The 24228-nt window shown below is 45.8% G+C and overlaps 1 protein-coding gene across 1 annotated transcript in view; it reads right to left on the minus strand.

The window, feature by feature from the left end:
• The window catches only part of TEX26 (testis expressed 26), a 107344-nt gene that overhangs the window by 20147 nt on the left and 62969 nt on the right, over positions 1-24228 (minus strand). The window contains exon 5 of the mRNA XM_069202183.1: positions 16877-17033. Coding sequence (XP_069058284.1) covers positions 16877-17033 — 157 coding nt within the window. The remainder of the gene's footprint in view (positions 1-16876; positions 17034-24228) is intronic.

Genomic DNA, 24228 nt, shown 5'->3' on the forward strand with positions numbered 1-24228 from the left:
CACTTAAACTTGAATAGGAGTGCCTGTCCCCACTCAAAGTGCTGATTACCCTTACTGATAGTCCAGAGTCAGGGTTGGGATGAAAGGGGGACCTGTGCACTTCAAGGTGCTACTTTGAAATCACCCTGCTTCAAAGGCACATTAGGGAAGTGGGGAAGTGTGGCACAATGGTTAGAGCAGCAGACCCTGATGCAGAGATCTGACCAGGGTTCAATTCCCACCTCTGTGGGTCTTGGGCTCAATTGCCTTGGACCATATAATTCTCGCCTTGGTGCCTAATATAATTAATGGGTCCCACTCTGTAACTCTGGGCAATAGCTTGCTTAATCTCCACAACAGCCCTCACAGTGCTTGGATGCCTGGCTTCACCCTGGGGCTGTCCAGGAGTGGGTGCCTCACAGGGAAAAACCAGGAGGGGTTCCACAGTGGTATGCGTACAGCGCCTTGAGACCCTAACAGGTGAGTAGTGCGCTATACAAGTGCAATTTTTTTTATTGGGGTACACGTACTGGGGCTCTAACCCCACCAAAGCAGATCACTACTGGACCTGTGAAGAACTCTGCCAGGAGTAAGGACTGTTGTGCTACAAGGACTGTATCCATCTCACCTGACCCCAGAGTGACTCCAAGGACTTTCTGGCTTGCCCCTGTTCTCCTGCAGTCTTAGGGACATCAAAGACAGCCTGTAACACTGTAGTGTTTTAGGTGTCGGACGCTGATCGCTTTAAATAGTGCTGAATGATTAATTCTGCTGGTGGAGCAAAACAGCAGAATTTATTAGTAATTCTGTGTTACAAAAGTAATGCAGAATTACTAAATTCCTCCATTTCCACAGGCAGAAATAAAATTCCACTCACCCTACTTGTGTTCTAGATGGGTTGTGGTTCTCAATGAATGTCAGATGGGAGTGTTGTGTGGCACAGGTCTTACTGGTGCGCACTAACTTCTTTAGATACGTTGGTGCAAGACATGTTCTGTGAGACAACAGTTCATGACTTCATAATCATTGCTATCATGTTCACACTATGACATCTTCCTCAATACATTTCACATGTATGCAGAATGAGGGACAGGATTGGTATGGCACTTGTACATATCATATGGTAGCACAGAGTGTTATGCAAGATAACCTGAGATTTGCAAAGGGAGCCAAGAAGACATGAATATAAAAGAGATAAGGGAGGGGCGTGGCTTCGGGCGTCAAGATGGCGGTCGTACTCTGAGAGTGCTCTGGACCCCTCCGTCATCCGCCCGTAGTTAGAGTGGCCTGACCGAGCTGAAGATGTCGTCTTGGCGGTCCTTGCGACCCCTGGACCCCTGGGAATCTCCGGCGGTGAGCACCTTCATGAAAGCGGCCCCGTTCCCGAGCCGCGCCCGACCCGTCCCTGAAAGCAAAATGGCGGCCGGGGCTGACTCCCGCGGCTGAGCCGGGGCCGGACCGACGATCCCTCCCGGTGCGGCCGAACTGGAACAGAGGTGTGACGGGGTAAGGAAAGAACCCTGGAGGGGGCTGAGGCTGCGCTCCAAACGCGGTCCTCGCGGCATGCAGGAGCAGTCCTACTGCATCCAGGGGGAGAGAGCGCTGTGTGGGTGACGCTGCGGCCGTGCGTCGGCTCGAGGACATCGGCCGGGGGGAGCTGAGAGGCTGCGCTGCACCCGGGGGAGACCCCGCTGACCGGGGCTGGAGCGGCGGAGAGGCGGTTGGTGTCATGAGTTACGACAAAGGTATGCTGGGGTCCACGGAGTGCGGCGGAGACACCGGGACGGGACGAGGCCGTTCTGAAGATATCGACACGACCGAATAACCAGCAATTGAACGGAGGGACTTGGGGCCACCCTCTCCGAGTCCCCGATCTGAACAGGCCCACCGTGGACCGCTGCCGCACCGGGAAACACACCGCGATCCGGCCTAACGGAGGGCGATGGCCTTGAGTGACCTCGTGGCGTCGCTGATGCAGCGTAATCAACACTAAGGCCGGTCGAGGCTCTACTGAAGGTAACGGCACGAAGTGACAACAGGGTGGGGGAGGGGAGAGGAGTTAGGGAAAGAAGATGCCCTACCCCCCCCTTAACACTTAATACCTAATGGCAGTTAGCAGCTGGGCCGGGACGGAGCTGGACCCATCGTGGAGTCACCGGATCCCAAAGGTGGAGAAGACCACAACTTGGGCCTGAACGCCTCTCCCCACGCCCTCTTTATAACTGTGGTAACTACAAACGTGCAGGGGACCTAGGCTTGACTTGAAAGACTGCAAGGAGTCAGCTACCTGACTCCTGTTTCCGATATTGTGATGGGGAGAGACAAGGCGAACAAACAACCCCCACCCTCCCAGCAAAAGATTGACCAGTTCACGACGCCGGCGGGCCAGCGAGGAGAGGGAGACACAGCTAGCGGAGGCCCCGCACCAGACAGAGTGAGTGCCATCCTTCAAGCCATTCAATCATCACAGTCTGCGGTAGAGACTAAGATCGGGGAAGTACGAGAAGACGTGGGTCTTGTTCGACAGGACCTCAGAAACGCAGTGTACCAGATCACTGAGGTTGAAACTAGAGTCTCCCAGACTGAAAACGACCTAGCTGACCTCAGAAGTAAAGTGGCCCAGCTGCAGACCCGAACCGGCGAGCTGCACCGTCGTGTGGAAGATGCAGAAAACTGGTCAAGACGCAATAACCTTCGTTTCATCGGATTTCCTGAGGGCATAGAAGATGGCGGGCCTCTGAGTTCCTAGAGAAGTGGATTAAAACCTGGATGCCGGAGCAGTCCCTTTCACCCTGGTTTGCGATCGAAAGAGCCCACAGGGCACGGGCTCCTCGCCCCCCACCAAGCGGCCCAAAACGCCCAATGATTGCGCGCTTCTTTAACTTCAAAGATAGAGACAATATCCTTAAAGAGGCTAGGAGGTTGGAAGATCTTCAATGGGAGAACCATAAAATCCTAATTTTCCCAGACTACCCCCGTGAGGTCCAGACCCGCCGCCGGTCGTACGAACACGTTAAGCAGAAACTTAGAGCGATGCAACTTTCATACATGCTCCTCTTCCCCGCGCGGCTCAAGGTCCTCTTGGCCGGGCGAGCGCACTTTTTTGAAACACCTGAAGAGGCTTGGGACTGGCTGACGGAGGAGGGCGTCGGAGCCCGAGGGGGGCCCTCGGGACACTCGGAGAGGGCCCCTCGGTTCGGTCCCTTCACCCCGGGAGGCCCCCGGAGGAGCCAGAGGCGCACCAGATCCCGGAGAGGGAGACCGAAAGACACAAACACCTTGGCAAATAATGAGGAAATCCGAGACTCTGGCTCACAAACAGAGAGGAAACCCGCAGACCCCTCGGGGCCTCAGACCTCAAGCCAAACAATAGATGACAACAACTTGAGCCAATCCCCGGCCCTTGGTTAATATGACGCATTTGACACCCGCTGATGGGAGTCCAAAAGACTTGGGATGTCAGACTTACCTATGCAGACCTTACAAGGGTCACTACAGAAGGCGTCAAGCCTCTCTACTATATGACACCCGAGACTTGGCAGGTTACCACTAATTGTAATTGATCCGACTATATGGAGGGGTCCACCACTCCACCCCAAGGACAGTCCTGCTGGCTGTCTGGTTTTGGTTGGGTATTTGGGCGACAGATGCTTCCGGGGTGGGAGTATGGGGAGGGGGGTGGTTGGGGGGTTGGGTTTTTGAAGTTAGTTTAGACAGGAGTAGGAATAAGTTGGTTAGGTTTCTTATTATTTCATTGTTATGTTTGGAATGGTCGCCCCTGGGTCCACAGACTGACACTCAGCCCTATGTAACACCTACGCAACTCATGCCTGGCACTCATTAACTCAGGTCCTTTCCTGGAACGTAAATGGCCTGTTGGACAAGATTAAGAGGTCAGCAGTATTTAACACTCTCCGCAGGTACTCCCCCTTAGTGGTCCTCTTGCAGGAAACCCACCTCCTTGGGACTAAGTGCCCCATGCTCATACGGGGAGGATATGACAGAGTATACCACGCGGGCTTCTCCAGGGGCTCTAGAGGGGTAGCCATTTTACTTCACCGCTCTCTGCCTGTGGTGATCACAGCCACGCAGGTCGACCCACAGGGCAGATTTGTAGTGGCCACGTGGACTCTTCATGGAACACCGATAAACTTTATATTTGCGTATGCCCCCCGACAAGACTTGATGCTTTCTTGCACTCGCTTCGCCGAGTGGTTGTGGGACTGCCCCAGGGGACCACCCTGCTGGGAGGGGACTTCAACGCGGTTCTCAATCCCGATTTGGATGTATCCGGCGAGATCACGGCCAGAAGATTAGCCAGGGCTTCGGCTCTGACTGGTTGGACCGAGAGCCTTGGCCTTTGCGAGGTATGGAGAACCTGGCACCCTAGGGATCGTCGGTACACCCACACGTCGGCCGCCCACCGGACGCAATCCAGAATAGATCTGGTATTCATGTCCGCTCTGGACCTCTCGAGCGTCACAGGGACAGAGATACTCCCCCGGGGAGTCTCGGACCACGCACCAGTGCGGGTCCGCCTGGGTGGAGCAGATCCCTCCAGACGCCCGGTATGGCGCCTGAACACATGGTACTTACAAGACAAAGACTACACCCAGGAGATCAGAAATCAACTAACCCAATATTTTGATCTGAATCTGGGGTCGGTCCGGTCCCCGGGAACATTATGGGCCGCCTGTAAGGCTACCCTAAGAGGGCATGCCAAGCACCTTCTCCGCTCCAGCGAGCGAGACAGGAACTCCCAGATCTCTGACCTGGAGGCTAGGGCCCTGAGACTGGAACGCCAACAAACGACCTCTTCGTCTGCCACTGCCCTGAGGCAGCTGACTATGGTTAGAGAAGAAATTAAACACATAATGCTAGACTCGGCTAGGTGCATTTGGAGAGCTTCGGTAGCCCGTATATATGGCTGGGGGGACAAAAATGGGAAGCTCCTGCACTGGCTGGCCGCTCGCCCTCTGGCCGGCAGGGTTATACCTGAGATTTTAGAGCCCTCGGGCTCCCTCTCCAGGACACCTGCTGAAATTGCACAAAGCTTTGCCTCCAACTATGCCCGCCTCTATGCAATGCACCCCCGCCCTGCCATTGAGAAAGAGACTCCCCTCTTGAATGATGTCACTCTCCCCAGGATCTCCCTGGAGGCAAAAGATAGACTGGATGAAACTATTAGCCTTGCAGAGATCACCAGTGCAATTTCCAACCTGGCATCGGGCAAGACCCCAGGCCCTGACGGACTCCCGGCAGAGCTATATAGCAAATGCAGTGATATATTGGGTCCCCACTTACTCAATATGTATGGAGAAGCCGAGAAACTAGGCCGATTTCCCACTGAGATTGACCAAGCTACGATAGTTGTGATCCCAAAAACCCAACCCCCCATCGCGGCATTGTTCGGCATACCGACCCATCTCACTTCTGAATATTGAGATCAAAGTTCTTTCCTTGACCCCTCGGGGCTGATCCTGAATCCCGCCAAGTCCCTGTTGGTCCCCCTACACCGCTCCAGAGATTGTGTGGACTGGCAGCGGAATATTCCAGTACGAAGAAACAGCTTTAAATACCTGGGAATATTTATTTCACTTCTCCCCGAGTTGACATGGGAACTTAATGTTACACCGTTAACCAGAAAAATTAGAAGTGATCTCCTACACTGGAGGACACTCCCTCTTAGCCTGCTTGGTAGAATAGCGCTCTACAAGATGATGATCCTTCCTAGGCTCCTCTATCTCCTACAAACTTTTCCCCATCCCATTCCTAGGAAATGGTTTGGGGAAATGGACTCATTGGCACGCCAATTTATATGGAGCGGAGCCCACTCACGGTTAGCACTCAAAACTTGCCAGAGGGATGTGTGTGATGGAGGTTTGGGCATGTCCAATATCCATTACTACCACCTCGCGTCACAAGTACTTGTAATTAATGACTGGATGGGGGGTGGGTGGACAGATCCGGCATACCGACTGGAGCTCCAAACGATGGGGTACCCACGGATTTGGGACACCCTCTATGGAGGTCCGATCTCTCGAGACATCCCGGACGTGACCAGGGTGGTTCTGCAGGGATGGCGGACGGCTCAAAAATCAACGAGGTGGTGGGGACGACTTACCCAACAGACCCCACTGTGGCAGGGGAGGCAATTGGTGGAGGTAGCGGGCCTGGAGGGGTTTCAGAATTGGGATAACATTGGCATCTCCACACTAGGCGATGTCTGGAACGGGTCACACATACAATCCTTCGAAGATCTCCAGAAAAACTTTTCATTAAATAAGACACAGTTCCACAGATACCTCCAGCTCCAACATGCCTTATCAGTACATATCCGAGTGGGAGAAACCATACCCGAATGCAGCCCCATGGAGGCCAAGGCATTGATGGGGGGCCTGGGTAGGGGAGGTGTTTCCCAGATATATCGCACCCTGGTCTCCGGCACCTCGGGTTCCCTGGGGGTGCTTCGCCAGAGATGGGAGGGGTGGGTGGGCCCCATGGAAGAGATGGAATGGGGTGAGGCGCTAATGGCCCGCGTGCCCTGGCGATCGCTACCCGCCTTAGACTGATACAAACTTATTTTTTGCACACAGCATACCTCACACCTGACAAACTACACAGAGCGGACCTCCGCCCCACTGCGGAGTGCTCCCGCTGCAGAAATCCTACAGCCGACTTCTTCCACATGGTATGGACCTGCCCGGCCATGGTAGCCTATTGGGGAGCTGTCTTGGGGGAGGTTTCTGAGGTGTTGCAGGAGAATATAGAGAGAGAGCCTCTGCCCCTCCTCCTTGGGATCATGGGTGACACCGAGCTAAGGAGACCAGATCGAATCTTCCTCGGGGTGGCGTGCTTAGTGGCTAAGAGGGATATAGTGGCAAACTGGAAGGCTAAGAGTGCCCCATCATTGGCTAAATGGAGACGGGGAGTGGATTGGTGCCTCGCAGAGTGAAAAACTTGTATATGAGGCTAGAGGATGTCCGAATAAATACAATAGGATATGGGGGAAATGGGAGGCCGCAATAGGCTCCTGAATAACATGTCATCTCCAATATAAGTGCTGTCTGGGATCACAGGTTCGACCAATGTTGGGTGCCCGTTGGCATCGTGTTTTGACGTTTGTATTATGTTTTTTCTTTCTTTTGCAAAAATCAATAAAAAATTCTTTATAAAAAAAAGAGATAAGGGGCACAGAGACTGGCCTGCTTGTGAAGCTGCAGCCGTTTGCATGTAACTCATTTGAGTGAATACCTCAGGTGTTGATTCCTCTAGTGGTGTGAGTGGTGGATGTGTAGATGGGCCCCCTTTATTGGGAGATGCTTTCTGCTGGTGACCTTCTCTTTTGTTTTTGAGCACATACTTTACCACAATTTGTGGATTTCCTCAATGCTCTGTATTGGCAATTACTATGCCATTTATTCACTCCTGTATTCTTTGCCATAAAATCTTTTGGGCAACTTTTATTCACAAAGGTAAATCTACACTTTTGGTATAACTTTACTATTTTTGCTTTTCACAAAAAACAATTGTTGTTTTAAGTGGAGCATCTTTGTGATTGCTGAGACTGTGCTATCTTTTTATGTCTAGAGTTCTCTGCATTTGTAAAGATAGTACACTAAAACTACACTCGTAATTTGTGAATAGCAAAAACACGGTAAACGTACGCCAAAAGTGCAAGTTAACCCATGTGAATAAGGCTGTTATTGTTGTCAATAACAGTCGGAGATCATTTTCCAAACATTGTATCACTGTGGCAACACATTCCTTTATGAGGATGCTAAGGCTCTTTCAATTAAACTTTCTTTTTTCCCTCCTGGCATCATCCACTCTTCTATTTCATCCTCCAAGCTGGACATATGTGCTCACCTCTGCAGTTCTGTTTGCTATCTTCTCTGAATTGTAATTTCCTAATTGTGAATCACTAAATAATTTGTTTTATTGATTCATAACTAGTAAATCACATATTTTAAATAATCATGTTTAAGAAAGTGATATTTATAAATTACAATGGCACATACACATACAAAATGTGCACTTCTGAATTTGTGATTCTTTAAAATTCACAAATAACTAATTGTAAATTTGCGTGTTCATTAGCCTGTCCAAACACGTCTCCAGTAACACAAAGGTTTCAGTTTCTGGCAATAAACAACAGACATCTATCTCAGGGCAGACAATAAAAGGCCCACCTTCTACCAGTGTGGAGTGGTGCAGGTTACACCAGGACAACTCTCTGTGGATATGAGGCCGGGGGGCTCTGTACTGGCTATCGATGTACGTTTGAAAGATGAGTTTTAGAGGGGACTGTGAAAGATGAATTATTTACTATTAAATTTACATTGATTAACTGTTAAGAATTTACATGAATTAGGATAACATAGAGAAAATTGTGTGTCATGGAAAATGTGCCCACTGATGTGGCCACCATGAGATGTGCAATAATTAATTAAGAATTCACGTTTATAGTCTAAATGATGTGCACATGTAGAATAAAATGTAGTAGTGGGTCGCATTAACATATTTAGTATTATGTATTTGCTTAAATTAGGCATTGATCAATTACAAGGTTTTGGCCTAGTTGACTGGGCCTCATGTTAAGTTGCACTGCAGAAATAAATAAATGTTCATAAATATTTTGTGAAAGCCGAGAATTAATATTGTACATTGTTCACATGGTGCTAACAAAGTGATTTGTAAAGTGTCTTAAACTTTCTCATAAGAACTGCCTGTTAGAATGTCGTGCACTAGAAAATGTTACATTGTAAACTTGATGCGTGAGAAAGAGACGTTCCCAGGAGCCAACAATGGATGCACTGACTACAGCTAGGATTGCAACAAAAAAGGTACCTGATAATGGGAAAGGAGAAGAGGAGCCAATAATCGACATGTGAAAGACTGTTTAGTGATATTTTAGATTTATAGTTTACAGCCTATTGGTCCTACCATAAACATACGATTTTCTGACCAATTGCAACATGAGAAAATGCTTTAGGGACCTTAGTATGTACAGACTGCACGTTGTGGGACGTAGAGCTATCCTTTCCTGTCTTTGCTAGAGTCCTGTTCATGGAGCACCGCAGTTCCATGTATTTTGTTAAACTCCGTTAATGCTCATTGTGAGAAAACAGGGCGGCTGATTGCAGAGGCCCCCTAACTTTTTGCCCCCATTTTCCACTTTTTGCTGGTGTTTTCCTGACTCTGATGGTGCCCTGGGTACTGCTAACCAGTCCCAGGGCCTGTGCTCTGTGTAAAATGGATATGCAAAGTAGGCTAATTATAATTGGCTAAGTTAACCTACCTATAAGTCCCTAGTATATGGTAGGGCATGTAGGTTTAGGGACCACAGCATAGGTAGTGCACCCATAGGTGCACTGCTGAGGTGCCCAGTGTCATTTTAAAGGCAGGCCTGCCTTGCTGGCTGCTTTTAAATTAAAGTTATATGCAAATTCGACTTTGGAATTAAAAGTAGTTCCAAAGTCTTAAACTACCTTATTTTTTACATATAAGTCACCCCTAAGATGTGCCCTATGTGCCCCTAGGGCTGGGTGCCATGTAACTATAAGCAGGGACCTTATAAAAATAGTTTTATAAGCCCTGGTGAGGTAAAAACAGCCAAATTCGTTTTTCCCTCATTGTAGTAAATGGCCTTCATAGGCTAAAATGGGTAGACTTTATTTTAATTTTTAAAGTCTCCTTAAATTATGCATACCAAGAGTTTGGTATCAAATTAATTGTTGTATTAAATCCCACAACTTCCAGTTGTTGGATTTAATATAACTTGTTCAGGTAAAGAGTTTTAAACTTTACCTGAAAAGTTGCCAATTTCAGCCCTGCATTGTTTTTGCTGCGGTGCTCTGATTGGCCAGCCTGAGCAGCTTGGCCAAGCTGCCTTGATGAGGTGTGAAGTGGCCTGGCTTCACACAAAGGGATGTGACTGTGGGAAGGAATCTCCCCTCAGCAGATGGTGAGGCAGGAAGGGGGAGGGCTGCCAAACTGCTCTTCAAAGGCAGAGAAGGACATTTGGAGCAACCAGCAACACCCCCACATCCTGCAACCCCAGACAACTAGGTGCCCCCTTGATTAGATTAGGAGAGGGCAGGAGAGGGGTGTGTTTATGATTTTTAGCCACACCAGTGGGTGGGCTCAGCCAGATGTAACCTCCAAAAATCAGATTCAGCCATGATGGATTTTTAGAGAATGTTGCCTCCTGGGATTGATTTTTGCCACACTTCCCAGGAAGTGGTCATTACAGGGGGAAGGACCCTGCACCTGATTGGAGAACCAGGACCCCCCTGCTTTTCACCCAGGAGCAAGGATAAAACTGGCAGACTTGCACCCACACCTCAGTTCCCTACCACATCCAACAAGGAAGAACAACAGAAGAAGAAGGACTGCCCTGCTGGACCCCTAGCCTGCACCTGGAACCTGCACTCAGAAGGACTGCAGCAGCTGCACACTTGGGCTTCACCACAAGATGGACTTTGCCTGGCTTCAACTGGTTCAAGGAGGGACTCCCTGTTTGCTACAGGTGAAAAATTGCTAACCAGAGTCCCCTGCACCAACTCCTGAAGAAAGCGACCAGCTGACCAGTGGCCAAAAAGGAGTTTGCGCCAGGTGCATTCTAGGAGTTGTAGTCCGCACCCCCTAAGGACCATCTCAGAACTTCTGGACCCTTGGGGTGAGCTGTGGACCCAAAAAGAACCTTAAAAGGGAATCTGGGAGAAGCCCCAGAAGTTTGGAGAAGTTTGGACAACTTTTGTAAAAAAGCTCCATAGAGGGACCGACCCGCCGCGGCAACTCTAGCTGGCTTGCCTCAACCGCGACCCGGCCTGATTTGCTGGTTCGTCCCGGTAAAGAAAATCTCAGAAAAAGAGACTAAGTCCGAAGGTAAAAAGTTGACCGGGACCTCCCAGCCAGCGTATCCGAGGAGGGCTCCATGGACGTCGGATCAAGATCCAGGTTTACCCCGGTCGAAGGATTTTCACCTCGAAAAAACGACTAAGTCCGAAGGTAAAAATCTCCACTCAGGATTCCAGCATTGCGTATCTGGAGAAGGGCTCCAGGAGGTCGGATTGGACTGGCAGGTTCGTCCCGCTGAAGAAAATCTTCGAAAAAAAGACTAAGGCCCTCATTCTAACATTGGCGGGCGGCAGTCGCCGCCCGCCTGGCGGGAACCGCCATATGGCTGCTCCGCGGTCGAAAGACCACTGGGGTCATTCTGACTTTCCCGCTGGTCCGGCGGGCGCTAGCCAATATAGCGCCCGCCGGCCCAGCGGGAAAGGGGCCTGCAACACTGAAGCCGGCTCTGAATGGAGCCGGCGGTGTTGCAGGTGTGCGACGGGTGCAGTTGAACCCGTCGCGCTTTTCACTGTCTGCTAGGCAGACAGTGAAAAGCATACTGGGGCCCTGTTAGGGGGCCCCTTCACTGCCCATGCCAGTGGCATGGGCAGTGCAGGGGCCCTGTTAGGGGGCCCCAGGACACCCGTTCCCGCCAGCCTGTTCCTGGCGGTAAAAACCGCCAGAAACAGGCTGGCGGGAAGGGGTCAGAATCCCCATGGCGGCACTGCTTGCAGCGGCGCCATGGCGGATTTGGGCAACCGGGGGAAATCCGGCGGGAAACCGCCGGACCCGGTTTTCTGACCGTGGCTTTACCGCCGCGGTCAGAATGGCCCAGGAAGCACCGCCAGCCTATTGGCGGTGCTTCCGTCATTTTAGCCCTGGCGGTCTCGGACCGCCAGGGTTAGAATGACCCCCTAAGTGTGAAGGTAAACTTTTAACCGAGGCCTCCCGCAGCCTGTAGCCGGGCAGGGCTCCATTGCGGTCGGCCTTAAACTTTGACTTTGCCCCGGTCGAGGTGCAACCAGATGACCCGATTGGCGCTTTTTGTTTCTAGGCGCTAAAAAAAAAAACAATTCTTTAAAAATTCATATCTCCAGTTCCCCTTATCCGATTTTATTTGTTTGGGTGTCATTTTAAAGATAAAAATATAATCTATTTTTATGAATTGGTTTTGGATTTTTAAACTGTTTCCTGTGTTTTATTTAAATACTGTTTTGTGATATTTGAATGCTTTACACTCTGTCTCCTAAGTTAAGCCTTGACGCTCGTTGCCAAGCTACCAAGGGTTGAGCTGGGTTTAATTTACTGAGACCTAACTGGACCTAAGTGGAGGTTAGTGGCCTATTGCTAAGTGTAGGTACCTACCTGCCCTTACCAATAACCCATTTTTCAACACTCATTCCTTAGCTTGAATGTCTTCTAAGTTGGTTCAGTTATCTTAAAGCCCAACCGTGGATGAGCCATCCCTCTTATTGCCCCTTTGTTGACGCTGACCAGACAGAGGTCCACCTGACAAAGAAACCACCTCTTGCTGACTCATTGAGGAGAGGTATAACACAATGCTATTCTTTCTGTGCTATATTTGTACATTTGTTTAGGTACCAACTGCTATTTTGATAGAGCCTTAAATAGATATTCTACAAATTAACTTTGACTAAAGTTGTTTTGCATGAAGCCCAAACATGATATTTGAAATACAGGGTTAGTTAGTACATCCAAATGTGTTGGTAGCTGTTATTAACAAAGAATTGATTCTGTTCACCTGTTGAGTTTAGATGTATACCATCTCTGTTTTTCAGTTAGTACTGTTATTGATTTGTAGTGTAACTCTTGAGTGTTTAATTATAAATACTTTTGCTAAACTGAGATTCTTTAGACGATTTGGTCAGCCTGTGTTGTTTGTATATGTTTATCATTTGGTTTTTAGACTAATCTACGTGATATTAGCATTGTTAATCTAGGGAAATAAACATTTTAACTTTAATAAAAGGAGTGGTTAGTCATGGCCACTTGGGTCGTGGTGCGTAAACATTATTGACTCTTAAAGATTGATGTTGTTTATTGGTTATGTTGCGTATATTTTTGTGGAAGTTATGAGCTACGGTGGAATCACTCTAAGCATAGTTAAAAGGTCCATCAACTCTCTGACGTTTCCCCTTATCAACTAAACTATAAGAAAACAAATAAGGTCTGACGCGTTCACAGGAGCAACTCTCGACTGTTTTGTGGTATGTTCCCTGCATAATTCCAGAAAACAAATTTGCACCAGTTTGTTCACGATCAGCTTAATCGAGGCAAGTTAACATTTATTTTCACATGCTTCAGCCATAGGTCTGGTGTATCAGAGAAGAAAAATAGATAATCAACCTGCGCAAAAAGAACTGAGAAATGTTAATTAAAGGCACTCAAAACAAGAAAAAGACCTTTAACAGGAAGAAAAATGAAAGAGAAAAATACACCATGTGAAAACAAACTGAGGATGTTGGGTACTAAGAACCAGTACCTGCACTAAACAAAGTCCTTATACAAAAGGATAGGCCAAAGCTGAGGGGCCAGATTTTTAAATGCGCTACAAATGGAAAAGCTATGTGTAGAAACAGTAATGAAGGAATAAGGTGCTAAAAGCATTCCATATTTTTTGGACAGTCAAAAAAATATAATTGATTGGAGGGATCAGGAAAAGGAAGAACATTTCTTCAAATCATATTGTTCATTGTTATTGTCTTGTTAAGGAGGAAGACATCTGTGCATCCTAAGACTCATTTTACACTCAAAACGTCTGTTTTAAACTTCACTGGGGCCTCAGAAATGCTCTCAGGTTGTTTCCCCGCTGCCAATAACGTTGCAGTCTCAGTTTATTTTTCAATCTGAATTTCCCCTAAAATTTGAAGACTTTTTGTTATCATACCCGGGGCAGCATTTTCCTAGAGATAAAATTATTAAATCTTGTTTGTAAGCATTCCCATGGTTGATGACACCGTTTCGTAGGGCATTTTTAACACAAGATAGTAGTTTTCTTGGATTAAGGTTTTGCAACACCTGTCTTTTGACAGTGGCATTCAATTTCACCACTGCCAAAACTGGTAGTTACCCATTCTTTACTATTTTCACTGAGGAGGGAAGCAGCAGATTCACAGAATGTAACCAATTGCCTTTAGCAGTTATGCTTATTCGTGGACACAAATGTTTTTGGTGACAATGAAGGGGTCACATTTGTTTTAAGCACTGTGAGTGTGGCTTAAGAGGAAACTGAGTTAGATATAGGTACAGCCATGGCAGATGTTACCGCCAAGACACGATCCGTCAGACCACTAGCAACTTAGCTAAAGTGTTCCAATAAAACACACTCGATTTTTTGCTGTAAATTGATTCAGTATTGTCTGACAAGTATAGGTTTTTCTAGCTTCCAGTTAAGAGTCGACTTGGCTACATTACTTTACTCCGTGAATTATTTTAACAGTTCTCCTCAGAGCCTTCTAATCTTTTCTTATGGAATTCATGATTTGTGTAGGAAATCCACTGTTTCTGCACAGTCACCCCAGTTTTCTGACTCTGTGCACAGTTACCACTGCTAAACAGGAGCAAATTGCTTGTGCTCCCCTTTAAACAAGGCTAAGTGGGTATCCCTAATGTACATGCTTACTTCACCTATAGGTCCCTGGTATATGGTACAGGAAATGCACCCAGGGTCTGGAAGCTATATGCCACCTGCAGAGGGCAGCACCTATTGTGCCATTTACAAAGTGGGCCTTGAAAACATGGCTTTAGGCCTGCCATGTGCATCCTACATGCCGCAGCCTAAAAACCTGTTAAAACTTTCAAAATAATCCCATGCATCTGAAGGATGGGTGATATAGTGAACATGACTATCACACCTTCTTTACAGAGGCACCATTTCATAGACACTCCTGCTGGCCACACAAGTACCTTTTAAGGTCTAGGGTGACACGCTTATGTTCCTTGGTAGGTCAAGCGCTTGGATTATATTGGTATTTCCAAGTTAAGCAATCACATGCATAGGCTACATTAAAGTTCTTTTTGGAACTGCAGGAGGAGTATGATCTCCATTGCTGTCAGATGTATCACTACCTGCACATTAGACTTGCAATTACACCCTTGCCGATATCCCAGGATACAGCCAGCTGGCGGTCAAGATGAAATTCAAAGAGCACAAAATTACCCTTATATATAAATCACTAGTGGTTAACACACCAGACTCCTTTGACCAATTGTGATAGGCCTGGGACACAGACCTGGGCATACCCAATAAGGACAACTGGTGGAAGGCCCTTGCATCTACTAGAGATGCCACTAGCGCTTTTCAGTTTGGAGCTATTAAACTAAAATGTCTCCACAGGGTTTACTTTACAAGGGTGAGACTGTGGAAGATGGGTGTTATACGATTACAATTTAACTTTTGTTTTCAGCACATATAGGGGACTTTCTATGTACAGTTTGGAGCTGTCCAGTCCTTGTGTCTTTCTGATAAGAGGTGCTGGCGATCCTGGGGGAGATATGGGCTGGGTTCAGATTTCCCAGAAATCCTCCTGTTTCATATCTCTGATGACATTGATGGAAATAGGTATAAGGAAATTCTCTTGTGGCTGGGCCAAATGGGATACTGCCAAGGTATGAAAAGTCTCTAAGGCATGTTCGCTGGAGAGATGGAAGGTTGGACCACTGCCTCAGCTTTGAGCGGCCTATCTTCATGGCCCAGGGTTGTCCTCTGAAACATGGGAAAATAAAAAGACAGTGGCCCAGTATAGGGGAATTCATCTTAAGCTGCGCATGGGAAGGCCCTGGTCATTCGATATAGACATATAAGAACTCTGGAACCCTACACAGCTTGAGATGTGGAAGAAAATGAAGGCGCGGATCGGGGTGGAGCGGCATAATAGAGATTCCCTGTTTTGTGGTGGTAGGGCACCGTACTGATCAGTCAGCTGTGTTACAATATCTGACTTACTATATCCCTATTATATTTATTAACTTATATATAATATCGTTCTTATTTTGTAATTTACTAAAAACGATAAAAAGTGTTATAAAAAACGAAGAAAATACCAGAGCAAATTGCTGCATAGTAGGGAGAATGCTCATACCTACAAAGAAAAGCATGGTTACTGCTAAGCCATTTGAGTTCCAGGGTTTTATAATTGTATTCTGCCTTTGAGGAAATTTGGCAAAGGAGACTGCATGCTTATCCACCTTCTATCCAGACAGCAGCCAAATGTGGAACACTGTAGGTTTTGTCCCCACTGCTGACCCTCTGCTGTAATCTATTGGGTTTTCTTTATTATCCACTAAAGGTTGCTGTTTTCCCTGTGAGCTACTGTCTTCACTCTCAACTCCTTCTATTGCATTCTATTGGCTTTTCTACATTATCCCCTGTCGGCCGCTGTTTACATGCAACTTGTTCTTGCGCATGTACAGTGCCTACATATTTCTGAGTGAGAGAGAGCGCTGTCAAAAATCTAATACCTAATCAGCAAATAAACAAATAAAGAACACAAGCCAAACCTAAGCCCAAAAGCACCTGTCACCCTCCATGTGTGTGGGAGGAGGAGCAGAAATACCATTGGTGTCTCAACTTATGTTTCCTATGCAGACACCGAAAGGTAACATTAATACAGAAGGCCAGGCAGAGGAGCTTCATACTAATTGTGGCAGTGAGCTAGGCATGAGCCAGGACAAAATGGATGTGCATGGCCCAATTCCTGTCTGGGTGGAGGGAACAAGAGATCAAAGATGTGCTGTGCATGAGGTCATCATTTTATGTTGCATGAAAGCATTTTATTCATAAAAGTATCCCTCCTCGCTCTATTTAAAGACTGGTATTAACTTCTGGCTGTTTACAATTATCAAAACAAGGCACTGTTTATTTCACTAAACATGCTTTTTACTAATATTTAGAAAACGTGAATATTCCACCATTCCGATAGTAGCAGTGGAAATTCTATATACACAGATGATATCTGAAAAGTGGCCCATACCAATTTCTGTTAATATTTTTACCTTGAGTGCATCAGACTGTGGATGCACATGCTCATCTTACCTTGTGGTATTCCTAAGTAATCTCTTCGGTAAGTGGAGCTGTATTGTTCTTTTATCATTTTCTCTGCCTCTTCAAGTGATGGTGGCTTACTCCAGGGTGAGCGGCTGTCCACAGAAATATGTTTCTCCTCCCTAGGAAGTCTCCAGGTCATAAAGCCCTGCAGTAACACAAAGAACAACCATGGTCAAAGCATAGAGGTCTGGCGTTTTGATGAATGTGGTTCCAGTATGTAAAAAGTCTGTTAGAAAATAATTGTACTACCACATTGTTGTATACATTAAGACACAGAGGCAGAAATGGAGGCAGTCTGGTTTATTGCTTCCATTTGCATCACAGGCAAATACAGAATAACTGCCAATAGTAACAGTTCAAACATGCCTGTCCTCAATATTCATACCAAGGAAGGAGGGTAAGGGGAAGAGACGAAAGTGGTGATTGGATGAGGAAATAAAGATAAACACTAATGTTGCATACAAGCACAATACTAATAATATGTTAAAACATGACACCCCCTTCTTCATGAAAACATGACTTTAAAATCCTTGCATGAGCTTCCAAAAGTTTCTTGAACAATAACATACGCTGACTCGATCAACAATAGACTCATATTCCCCATGTGGAGCATGCACACAAATTTGGACCTCTTCCATAGGACTTAGAGTGTTACCCAGTCCCTCTTGAATGGAACAACTATCTTTGTCATGAAGGGTGGGGCTGCCCAAACGGAATATCTAACTATCACCATCAACATTTTCATCACAATTATCGGAATAACTGCTACAATGACATGAGATCTTAGATTTCAAACATTTAATCACATGCCTAAGATTCCAACACTTTCCGTCTTGTATGATAACCCTTTCTTTATCTCAAGTACATTAATGGAGCTATGCAATTTGCTGTTTTCAGTTGATGTTTCTCTACTCTGATGCAAGCAGTGTGTGCGTGATAGGTCGCACCCTCAGTATTGGAAATTTGTTTATCAGCCACCACGGACAAACAGCTGAAATAGGTTCCCTTCCTTTAACATCAGGAATGGAGAACAAGCCAGTAACAGAATGTGGTGTAATCCTGCAAGTCCACACAAACTGACTAATGACCGAGGATGGAGACATTATACTAACCATTGCTAAATAAACACTATCTTTGAGATATATTAAAGCTCTCTACTTTTCCATTTGATTTGAGATTATACACACTGTCCTATTGTGTTTGATATTGAAAGAATTAAGAAACTCAGACATTTCCACACATGTAAACTGTGCTCCTTTATCTGTGACTATTACTCCTGGAAAACCTTCACTACTAAACACTTCCTTTAAAAATTCTAAACAATGGAAGTGGTAACACTTTCACTCAACAAAACTTAAGGTCAATTAGAGTGGTAGTCAATCACAACAACAGCGTACTGCATAACATCTGGTAGGCACTTGAAAGGTCCGGAAATGTCAAAGCTAATCATTCGCCAAGTGCAAAAGGCCAGGCTACAGTCTGCATTGGTGTATTCCTTGTTCTACAATTTTTGCCTGAAATGGAACATATCTCATACTCTCTTACGCACTGTAAAACATTCAATATGACAAGTTTGCAATAATATTCACAGAGGCCTGCAAAAGATCTCAACTTTTCGTAGTCGTCTGGACCAGAGATCTTATTGCTTCAACCAATCAGTCTTTAGTGTGACACCCTCAGCTGAAATAGTATGTCCAAGGTAAGTCCACCTTAGAACAAAATAATCTGCATTTGTCAGCAATGAGCACCAGCCGATTCTGGGATAATCATTGACAAACATCTCTCAATAAATTATTATGTTGTTGTATGCCTTTAAAAAAGATTACCACATTGTCCTGGAAACATCTTACATTTGTCTCCATGTCTCTTAACATATAAAACATTACTCTTTGAAAGACCCAGGTCGCAGAGACCAACCTGTGGGGCATACATTTATACTGGAAACTCCACTGGGTGTCAAAAAGTCTGCAAGATGTCTTGATTCTTTCATAAGTTCTATCTGATGACATGCACTGCTCAAATCGAGAGGGGACAACAAAAAAGCATCATCCAACATATGCATTAAGTCTCAGGTGGGATGACTGTCTATTATAATGTTCGCATTCAGTGCCTTAAGGTCCACACATCGTTGTTTTTCTTGATTAAAACAGCCAGAGATATCTATTTAGAAGATACTGCCTCCTCAGTTATATCATCTCTGAGTAAGTTCCCCAGCAGCGTTTGAAGATCATTCCTCACACTGAATGCAAGATTATTTAGTTTTGTTTGACTGGCACATAATTCCTCCTGAGTTTAATACAGTGTGCAAAACCTTGAAGCTTGCAATCTTTGAGTTTTTAAACACCTCCAGATAAGATGAAATGACACTGAAGCCATACCTTACCTCTGTAATCACTTTCACTGGTTCTGTGGCTCTTAGATTTAGAGTTATGTTAAAGTATTTTTGACCTCTCCATTTTAAAATGTAGACTCCCTTTTTTACCACATAAAATTTTATTTTTGCAGATCTATCCTTGAAATTGGTGGAAAAGTCAACCCTGTTGCCTTCACATGTCATGGCTTTCGAATCTGGTATATTAAAATTTTTGAGGTGAAGAATTTGTCAAATGTAGAGGTCGGAATTATGGATAATGGTGAACTAGAATCAGCCATAAATTGAAATTCAACTTCATGAACCGTGTGTTTGCACATGGGAGGTGGTGGACGTTTGTTCTCGGTTGACAATTCAGATTCTTTCACCAGGAACACCATCCTGTTATGAGAGTTAATACTTCAACATACATTCCCTACTTTGTTACTTTCTTTTGTAGCTTGAGATACTTTATTCCTTCCATGCTGATTTTCATCTTTGCACACCATAGCAAAATGCTGTAGACATTTACAAATTCCACACTCCTTTCCAAGGGCAGGCTACCCTATGAACTTAACAACATGTGAACTACAGCCACATCTGAAACAATATATTTTACTCTCACGCTTATGTTCCCCTTGAGGACCATGTGTTTTATCCTTTGATTTGGGATAGCATACTTTTTGTTCCTCTTTGTCAGTTTTCACAGGGTTGACTTTCTTAACCTATATCACTGACTGGTCAATTGCCTTAGCTGACTTGGCAACTTCTTCTAAAAAAGGATTTCCCCTTATCCATAGCTGTTCTTTGATGCACCTATTATGGGAGTTAACCATAATTTGGTCTCTAATCATCTCATCTGTGGTCTCCCTAAACATCAAGATACAGCCAAAATATGGAGTACAGTTAGAAATTTATCAATACTCTCATTTCCCTTCTGGTACTGGGTGTTAAAGTAATATTGCTCCAATGTAATACTCAAAGTAGGTTTGAACCGCAATTCTAATCTCAACATTGCCTCCATAAAAACATCACATTCCTCTTGGTCCACAGAAGCTTCAACTTTGGGTAGGGAACAGAATATCTCTTGGTCCATAGATCCTACCAAGTGTAACAAAATGTTTTTTTCACGTTCAACAGACATTCTATTTGCATCCGTAGCTGATATATATATCATAAACTCCTCTTTCTATTTTTTACTTTTCAAAGGGTGGATCACCTTTGCTTTTTAAAAATGTTTGAGTGAGATCAAGCTGCATATCTGTGGAGAAAGCCTTATTCCACAAGGAATTTAGTTTGACCAACAGAACAGTCTTATAATGAGACTAATATATATATATATATATATATATATATATTTACTTATTCAATTATATAGTTGTTTAATATATATATATATATTAATAATATAAATAATATAATATAATAATAATATAATGTAGGTAATAATATATATATATATATATATATATATATATTATTACCTTCTGGTGATCGCCAGTTAAAGTTAAAGTTGGGATCTAGTTTCCATAGAAAAAGCATTTTTTTGACTTGCCTATATCTTTGGCACCGTTTCCGTGGATCTTGCCGTGATTTAAAAAAACAAAAATGTGGTCTCCCACATTTAAAAATGTTTTGGCCACCGGGTGGACCATTTGGGGTGGGGCATTTTGTCAAAAATAGGAGGCGGTGCTTAAGGCCCCCTCCTAGGGCTTTCAGAAGCCCATGGACCACCACCTACCAGGGCCTATGGTTATTAAGTATGCAGGGGTGGTGTGGCCGTCCCGGCCCCCAGGCCCCCACATCTCCAGGGCACAGTGATGTAAATAGTGTGGGATGGGCCTGTGTGCCCCCCCCCCCACGGCCCTGGGGACCATCACCTCCCCGAGGCAAAGTGGCCCCAAGTGATTCCCCCACCAACCTGGGGATGGCCACCTCTCTGGGCAAAGTGATGATAATGGTGCCCCCATGCCGCCTCGGGACAACCATCTCCCTGGGGCAAAGTGAAATAACTGGTATAGGGGGGCCGCAGAACCCCCACTGCCACCTCCCTGGGGCAAATTGATGTTAATATATGCAAGGGGGCCTGTACAGCTCCCCCACAGCCCCAGGGACCGCCACCTCTCTGGGGCAAAGAATTAGTAATGTATGCAGAGGGGCCCACGTGGCGCTCCCGCCACCCCAGGGACCCACACCTCTCCAGGGCAAAGTAATGGTAATGTATCCAAGGGGCCTGCGCTGCTCCCTGCCGCCCCGGGGACTGCCACCTACCTGGTGCAAAGAACTAGTAATGTATGCGGTGTGCCCATGCGGCCCCCCCCCATGTCCCTAGGACCGCCACCTCTGCAGGGGAAGTGCAATAAGAAGGGGGAATGCAGGCCTTGAGGCGCCGCCCCCCCCCAGTTCTGTCACATTTTCTCTCTCCCTCGTCAATTGCCAGATAAAAGAATTGTCACAGAAAACTCTTCAGAAATGCCTCAAACGCTGTAAACGCAAGGAGTAATGAAGTAAATGGCATTTATAATGGCCACCGATCTAAAAAAAGAAGCTTGGATAGTTAGAGAGTCAGAGCCTCTGCCTCACAGTTATGGCAGGAATGTATGACACTTCCACAAAACACTCCCACCAGCGGAGAAGTACAGATTGAAGTGGGCGGATTGTAATGGGATGCCAGCTCACCGCTTGATTAGCCTGAAGAACATCTCCTAGAGCGCTGCTGCCAGTTGCGATAAGGCGACAAACCTCCAGAGAGGATCGAAGGTGGCAGTGCACGCAATCCCACTCCTCGCTGCCAGAAGTCTCCTTAGTGTTGCACATATTGAGCCAGAAATTGCGGAATACTGGTTCATAGCTTCCATTCAGGCAAGTACAGAAAAACCGCTAATGGTATCAGTTCCAACACACCCAACCCCAACATTCCAGGGTCATAACAAAACAAAGGAAGGAGGAGGGTACGGGGAAAAGAGGGAATGAGGATCATGGATGGGGAAATAAAGATAAACACGCACAAAACTATTAATATGTTAAAACATGAAACCCAACTACCTTTGAATTTTTCAAAAATGTTGCAGCCCTTGTTGTGAAATATCAGACCTCTGCATCAACTATTAACGTTCAGGAAGGACTTAGAAACCTGGCTTTTCATGTAACAGAAGTTGTATCGCAAGGTAAGGCGTCAGAAAGTAAAGCTTTTCAACACCAACCAACTTATTCTGAACAGGTTGTACCGTTTTACAGAATGAATAAATAAATAAATACATGTATGTGGCTTGTTTTCATTTCAGAGGCAAATTACACGATGCCAAGAAATGCTACCGATAAACGGGCATGGCTCTTCGGAAACAACAGGCCTTTTGCAATTTGCTTTTAATGACAAATGAAAAACAGGGCATGAAGATTCAGCTGAGAAAGTGCCATTGCAACATTTAGACAATATAGCTCAAAGATCAGGCAGTGGCTTAAATTAAAATATTTCCGCTGAACCCTGTCCTTGTGGCCCGTCCTAATACCAAACCACAATCATTACTCATCCATTCTTTTGCTAAGGAGAGGCTCAGTTTGACTCAACCTTACTAAGCAAAAAGCACAATCAGTCTAGTGCACATAGCCTGTCTAAAGACACAAGCAGGAATCATGACGTTTCTGTATGAGGGAAAGCAACTTTCTAAGACTGAGTTTCTTGTATTTATGCCTCCTTTGATTCAGGGGACTATTACGATGGTATTACTGTTTATCACGACTAAAGCGATAGTGACAGCAATGTTCCAAACCTCTTATCCCCTATGTAGACACGTGGCACGGCACTAATAATAACCACACAGAGACCTTGTTGGTTACTGCCACACTCGGAACTGCGTCACCGCAGTTCGTTCTTTATTTATAGGCTCGTGCTCCGTGCCCCTCCCGGACACGCCGAGCACGCTGTTAAGCACGGAGAGCCCGAGTGGCTCTCCGCTACATCTTTACATCTCCCCCATGTTTTACTCCACATGGACAGGGATTAACAAGACACACTTAAGCCATCAACGAAAATATGATCACACAAAAAGTTAAAACAAAACAAAAATTGAAGGAAATGTCCCAAACAACGAATAACTGAAAGCACATTAACTTTTGTCTCTTAACTCCCAAAGTCCTGGTGTCACTCACAGAGTCGGCTTTAAACAGCTGGAGGTCAGTTTACACTGTCTACGTCGTTCTTCCCACAGTGTGCTTGCAATAACAGACGACCCCGACACTTGATTTCCAAACAGTCATATTCAACAAACAAAATCTTTCAGCTGACTGTTTGGCACAGGATTCGGGCGCAGGTCATATCTCGTGCTTCTAGTTTTACCACTCCCATGTTCAAAAACAGAACTAGGCCGGGTCTGCTCGATCACCATTGGCTCAGCCACACCACTCCCTTCTTCGGTCAATGGCGGTGAATTAGATGTCATATCTTCGATTTCTCCTTCTTCACTACTAGACTCTCTTAGACCAGCCCTCTTGAAATGTGATACATTTCGTGTCACCCGTTGTCTCCCTTTGGCGGCCGTTATCATGGATCCCTTTATGCCAATTATTTCCCACACATCAGGTTCAAATGGCGTTCTGAACTTTCCTCCTCCTCGCCGACATCTCACTACTACTCGATCTCCTTCTTGAAACCCTCGATACTTAGCTCTCCGTTGGGCACTCGCCCGCAAATTAGTAGCTTCTCGCCGGCTCTGAGTGGCTTTGGCGTCTAAAACAGGAGGTTTCCATTTAGGACCTGAGGGAATGCAATCACGTGGAGACACTTTGAACATCAAGGAAGAGGGAGCACACCCAGTGGTGCTATGAGGCGTTTGACGGTAAGCACTCAAAAATTGGTACAGACATTGTTCACTGTCTTCCTTTCGTTCTACTCCAATTCTTAGAGCCCTGTTTAGAGTTCGCATAAACCTTTCCACGTCCCCATTTGCCTGAGGCCAATAAGGCATTATCTTCCGATGACGGATTGCTAGAC

This window comes from Pleurodeles waltl, chromosome 8, assembly GCF_031143425.1.
Source record: "Pleurodeles waltl isolate 20211129_DDA chromosome 8, aPleWal1.hap1.20221129, whole genome shotgun sequence".
In the NCBI taxonomy this organism is placed as follows: domain Eukaryota; kingdom Metazoa; phylum Chordata; class Amphibia; order Caudata; family Salamandridae; genus Pleurodeles; species Pleurodeles waltl.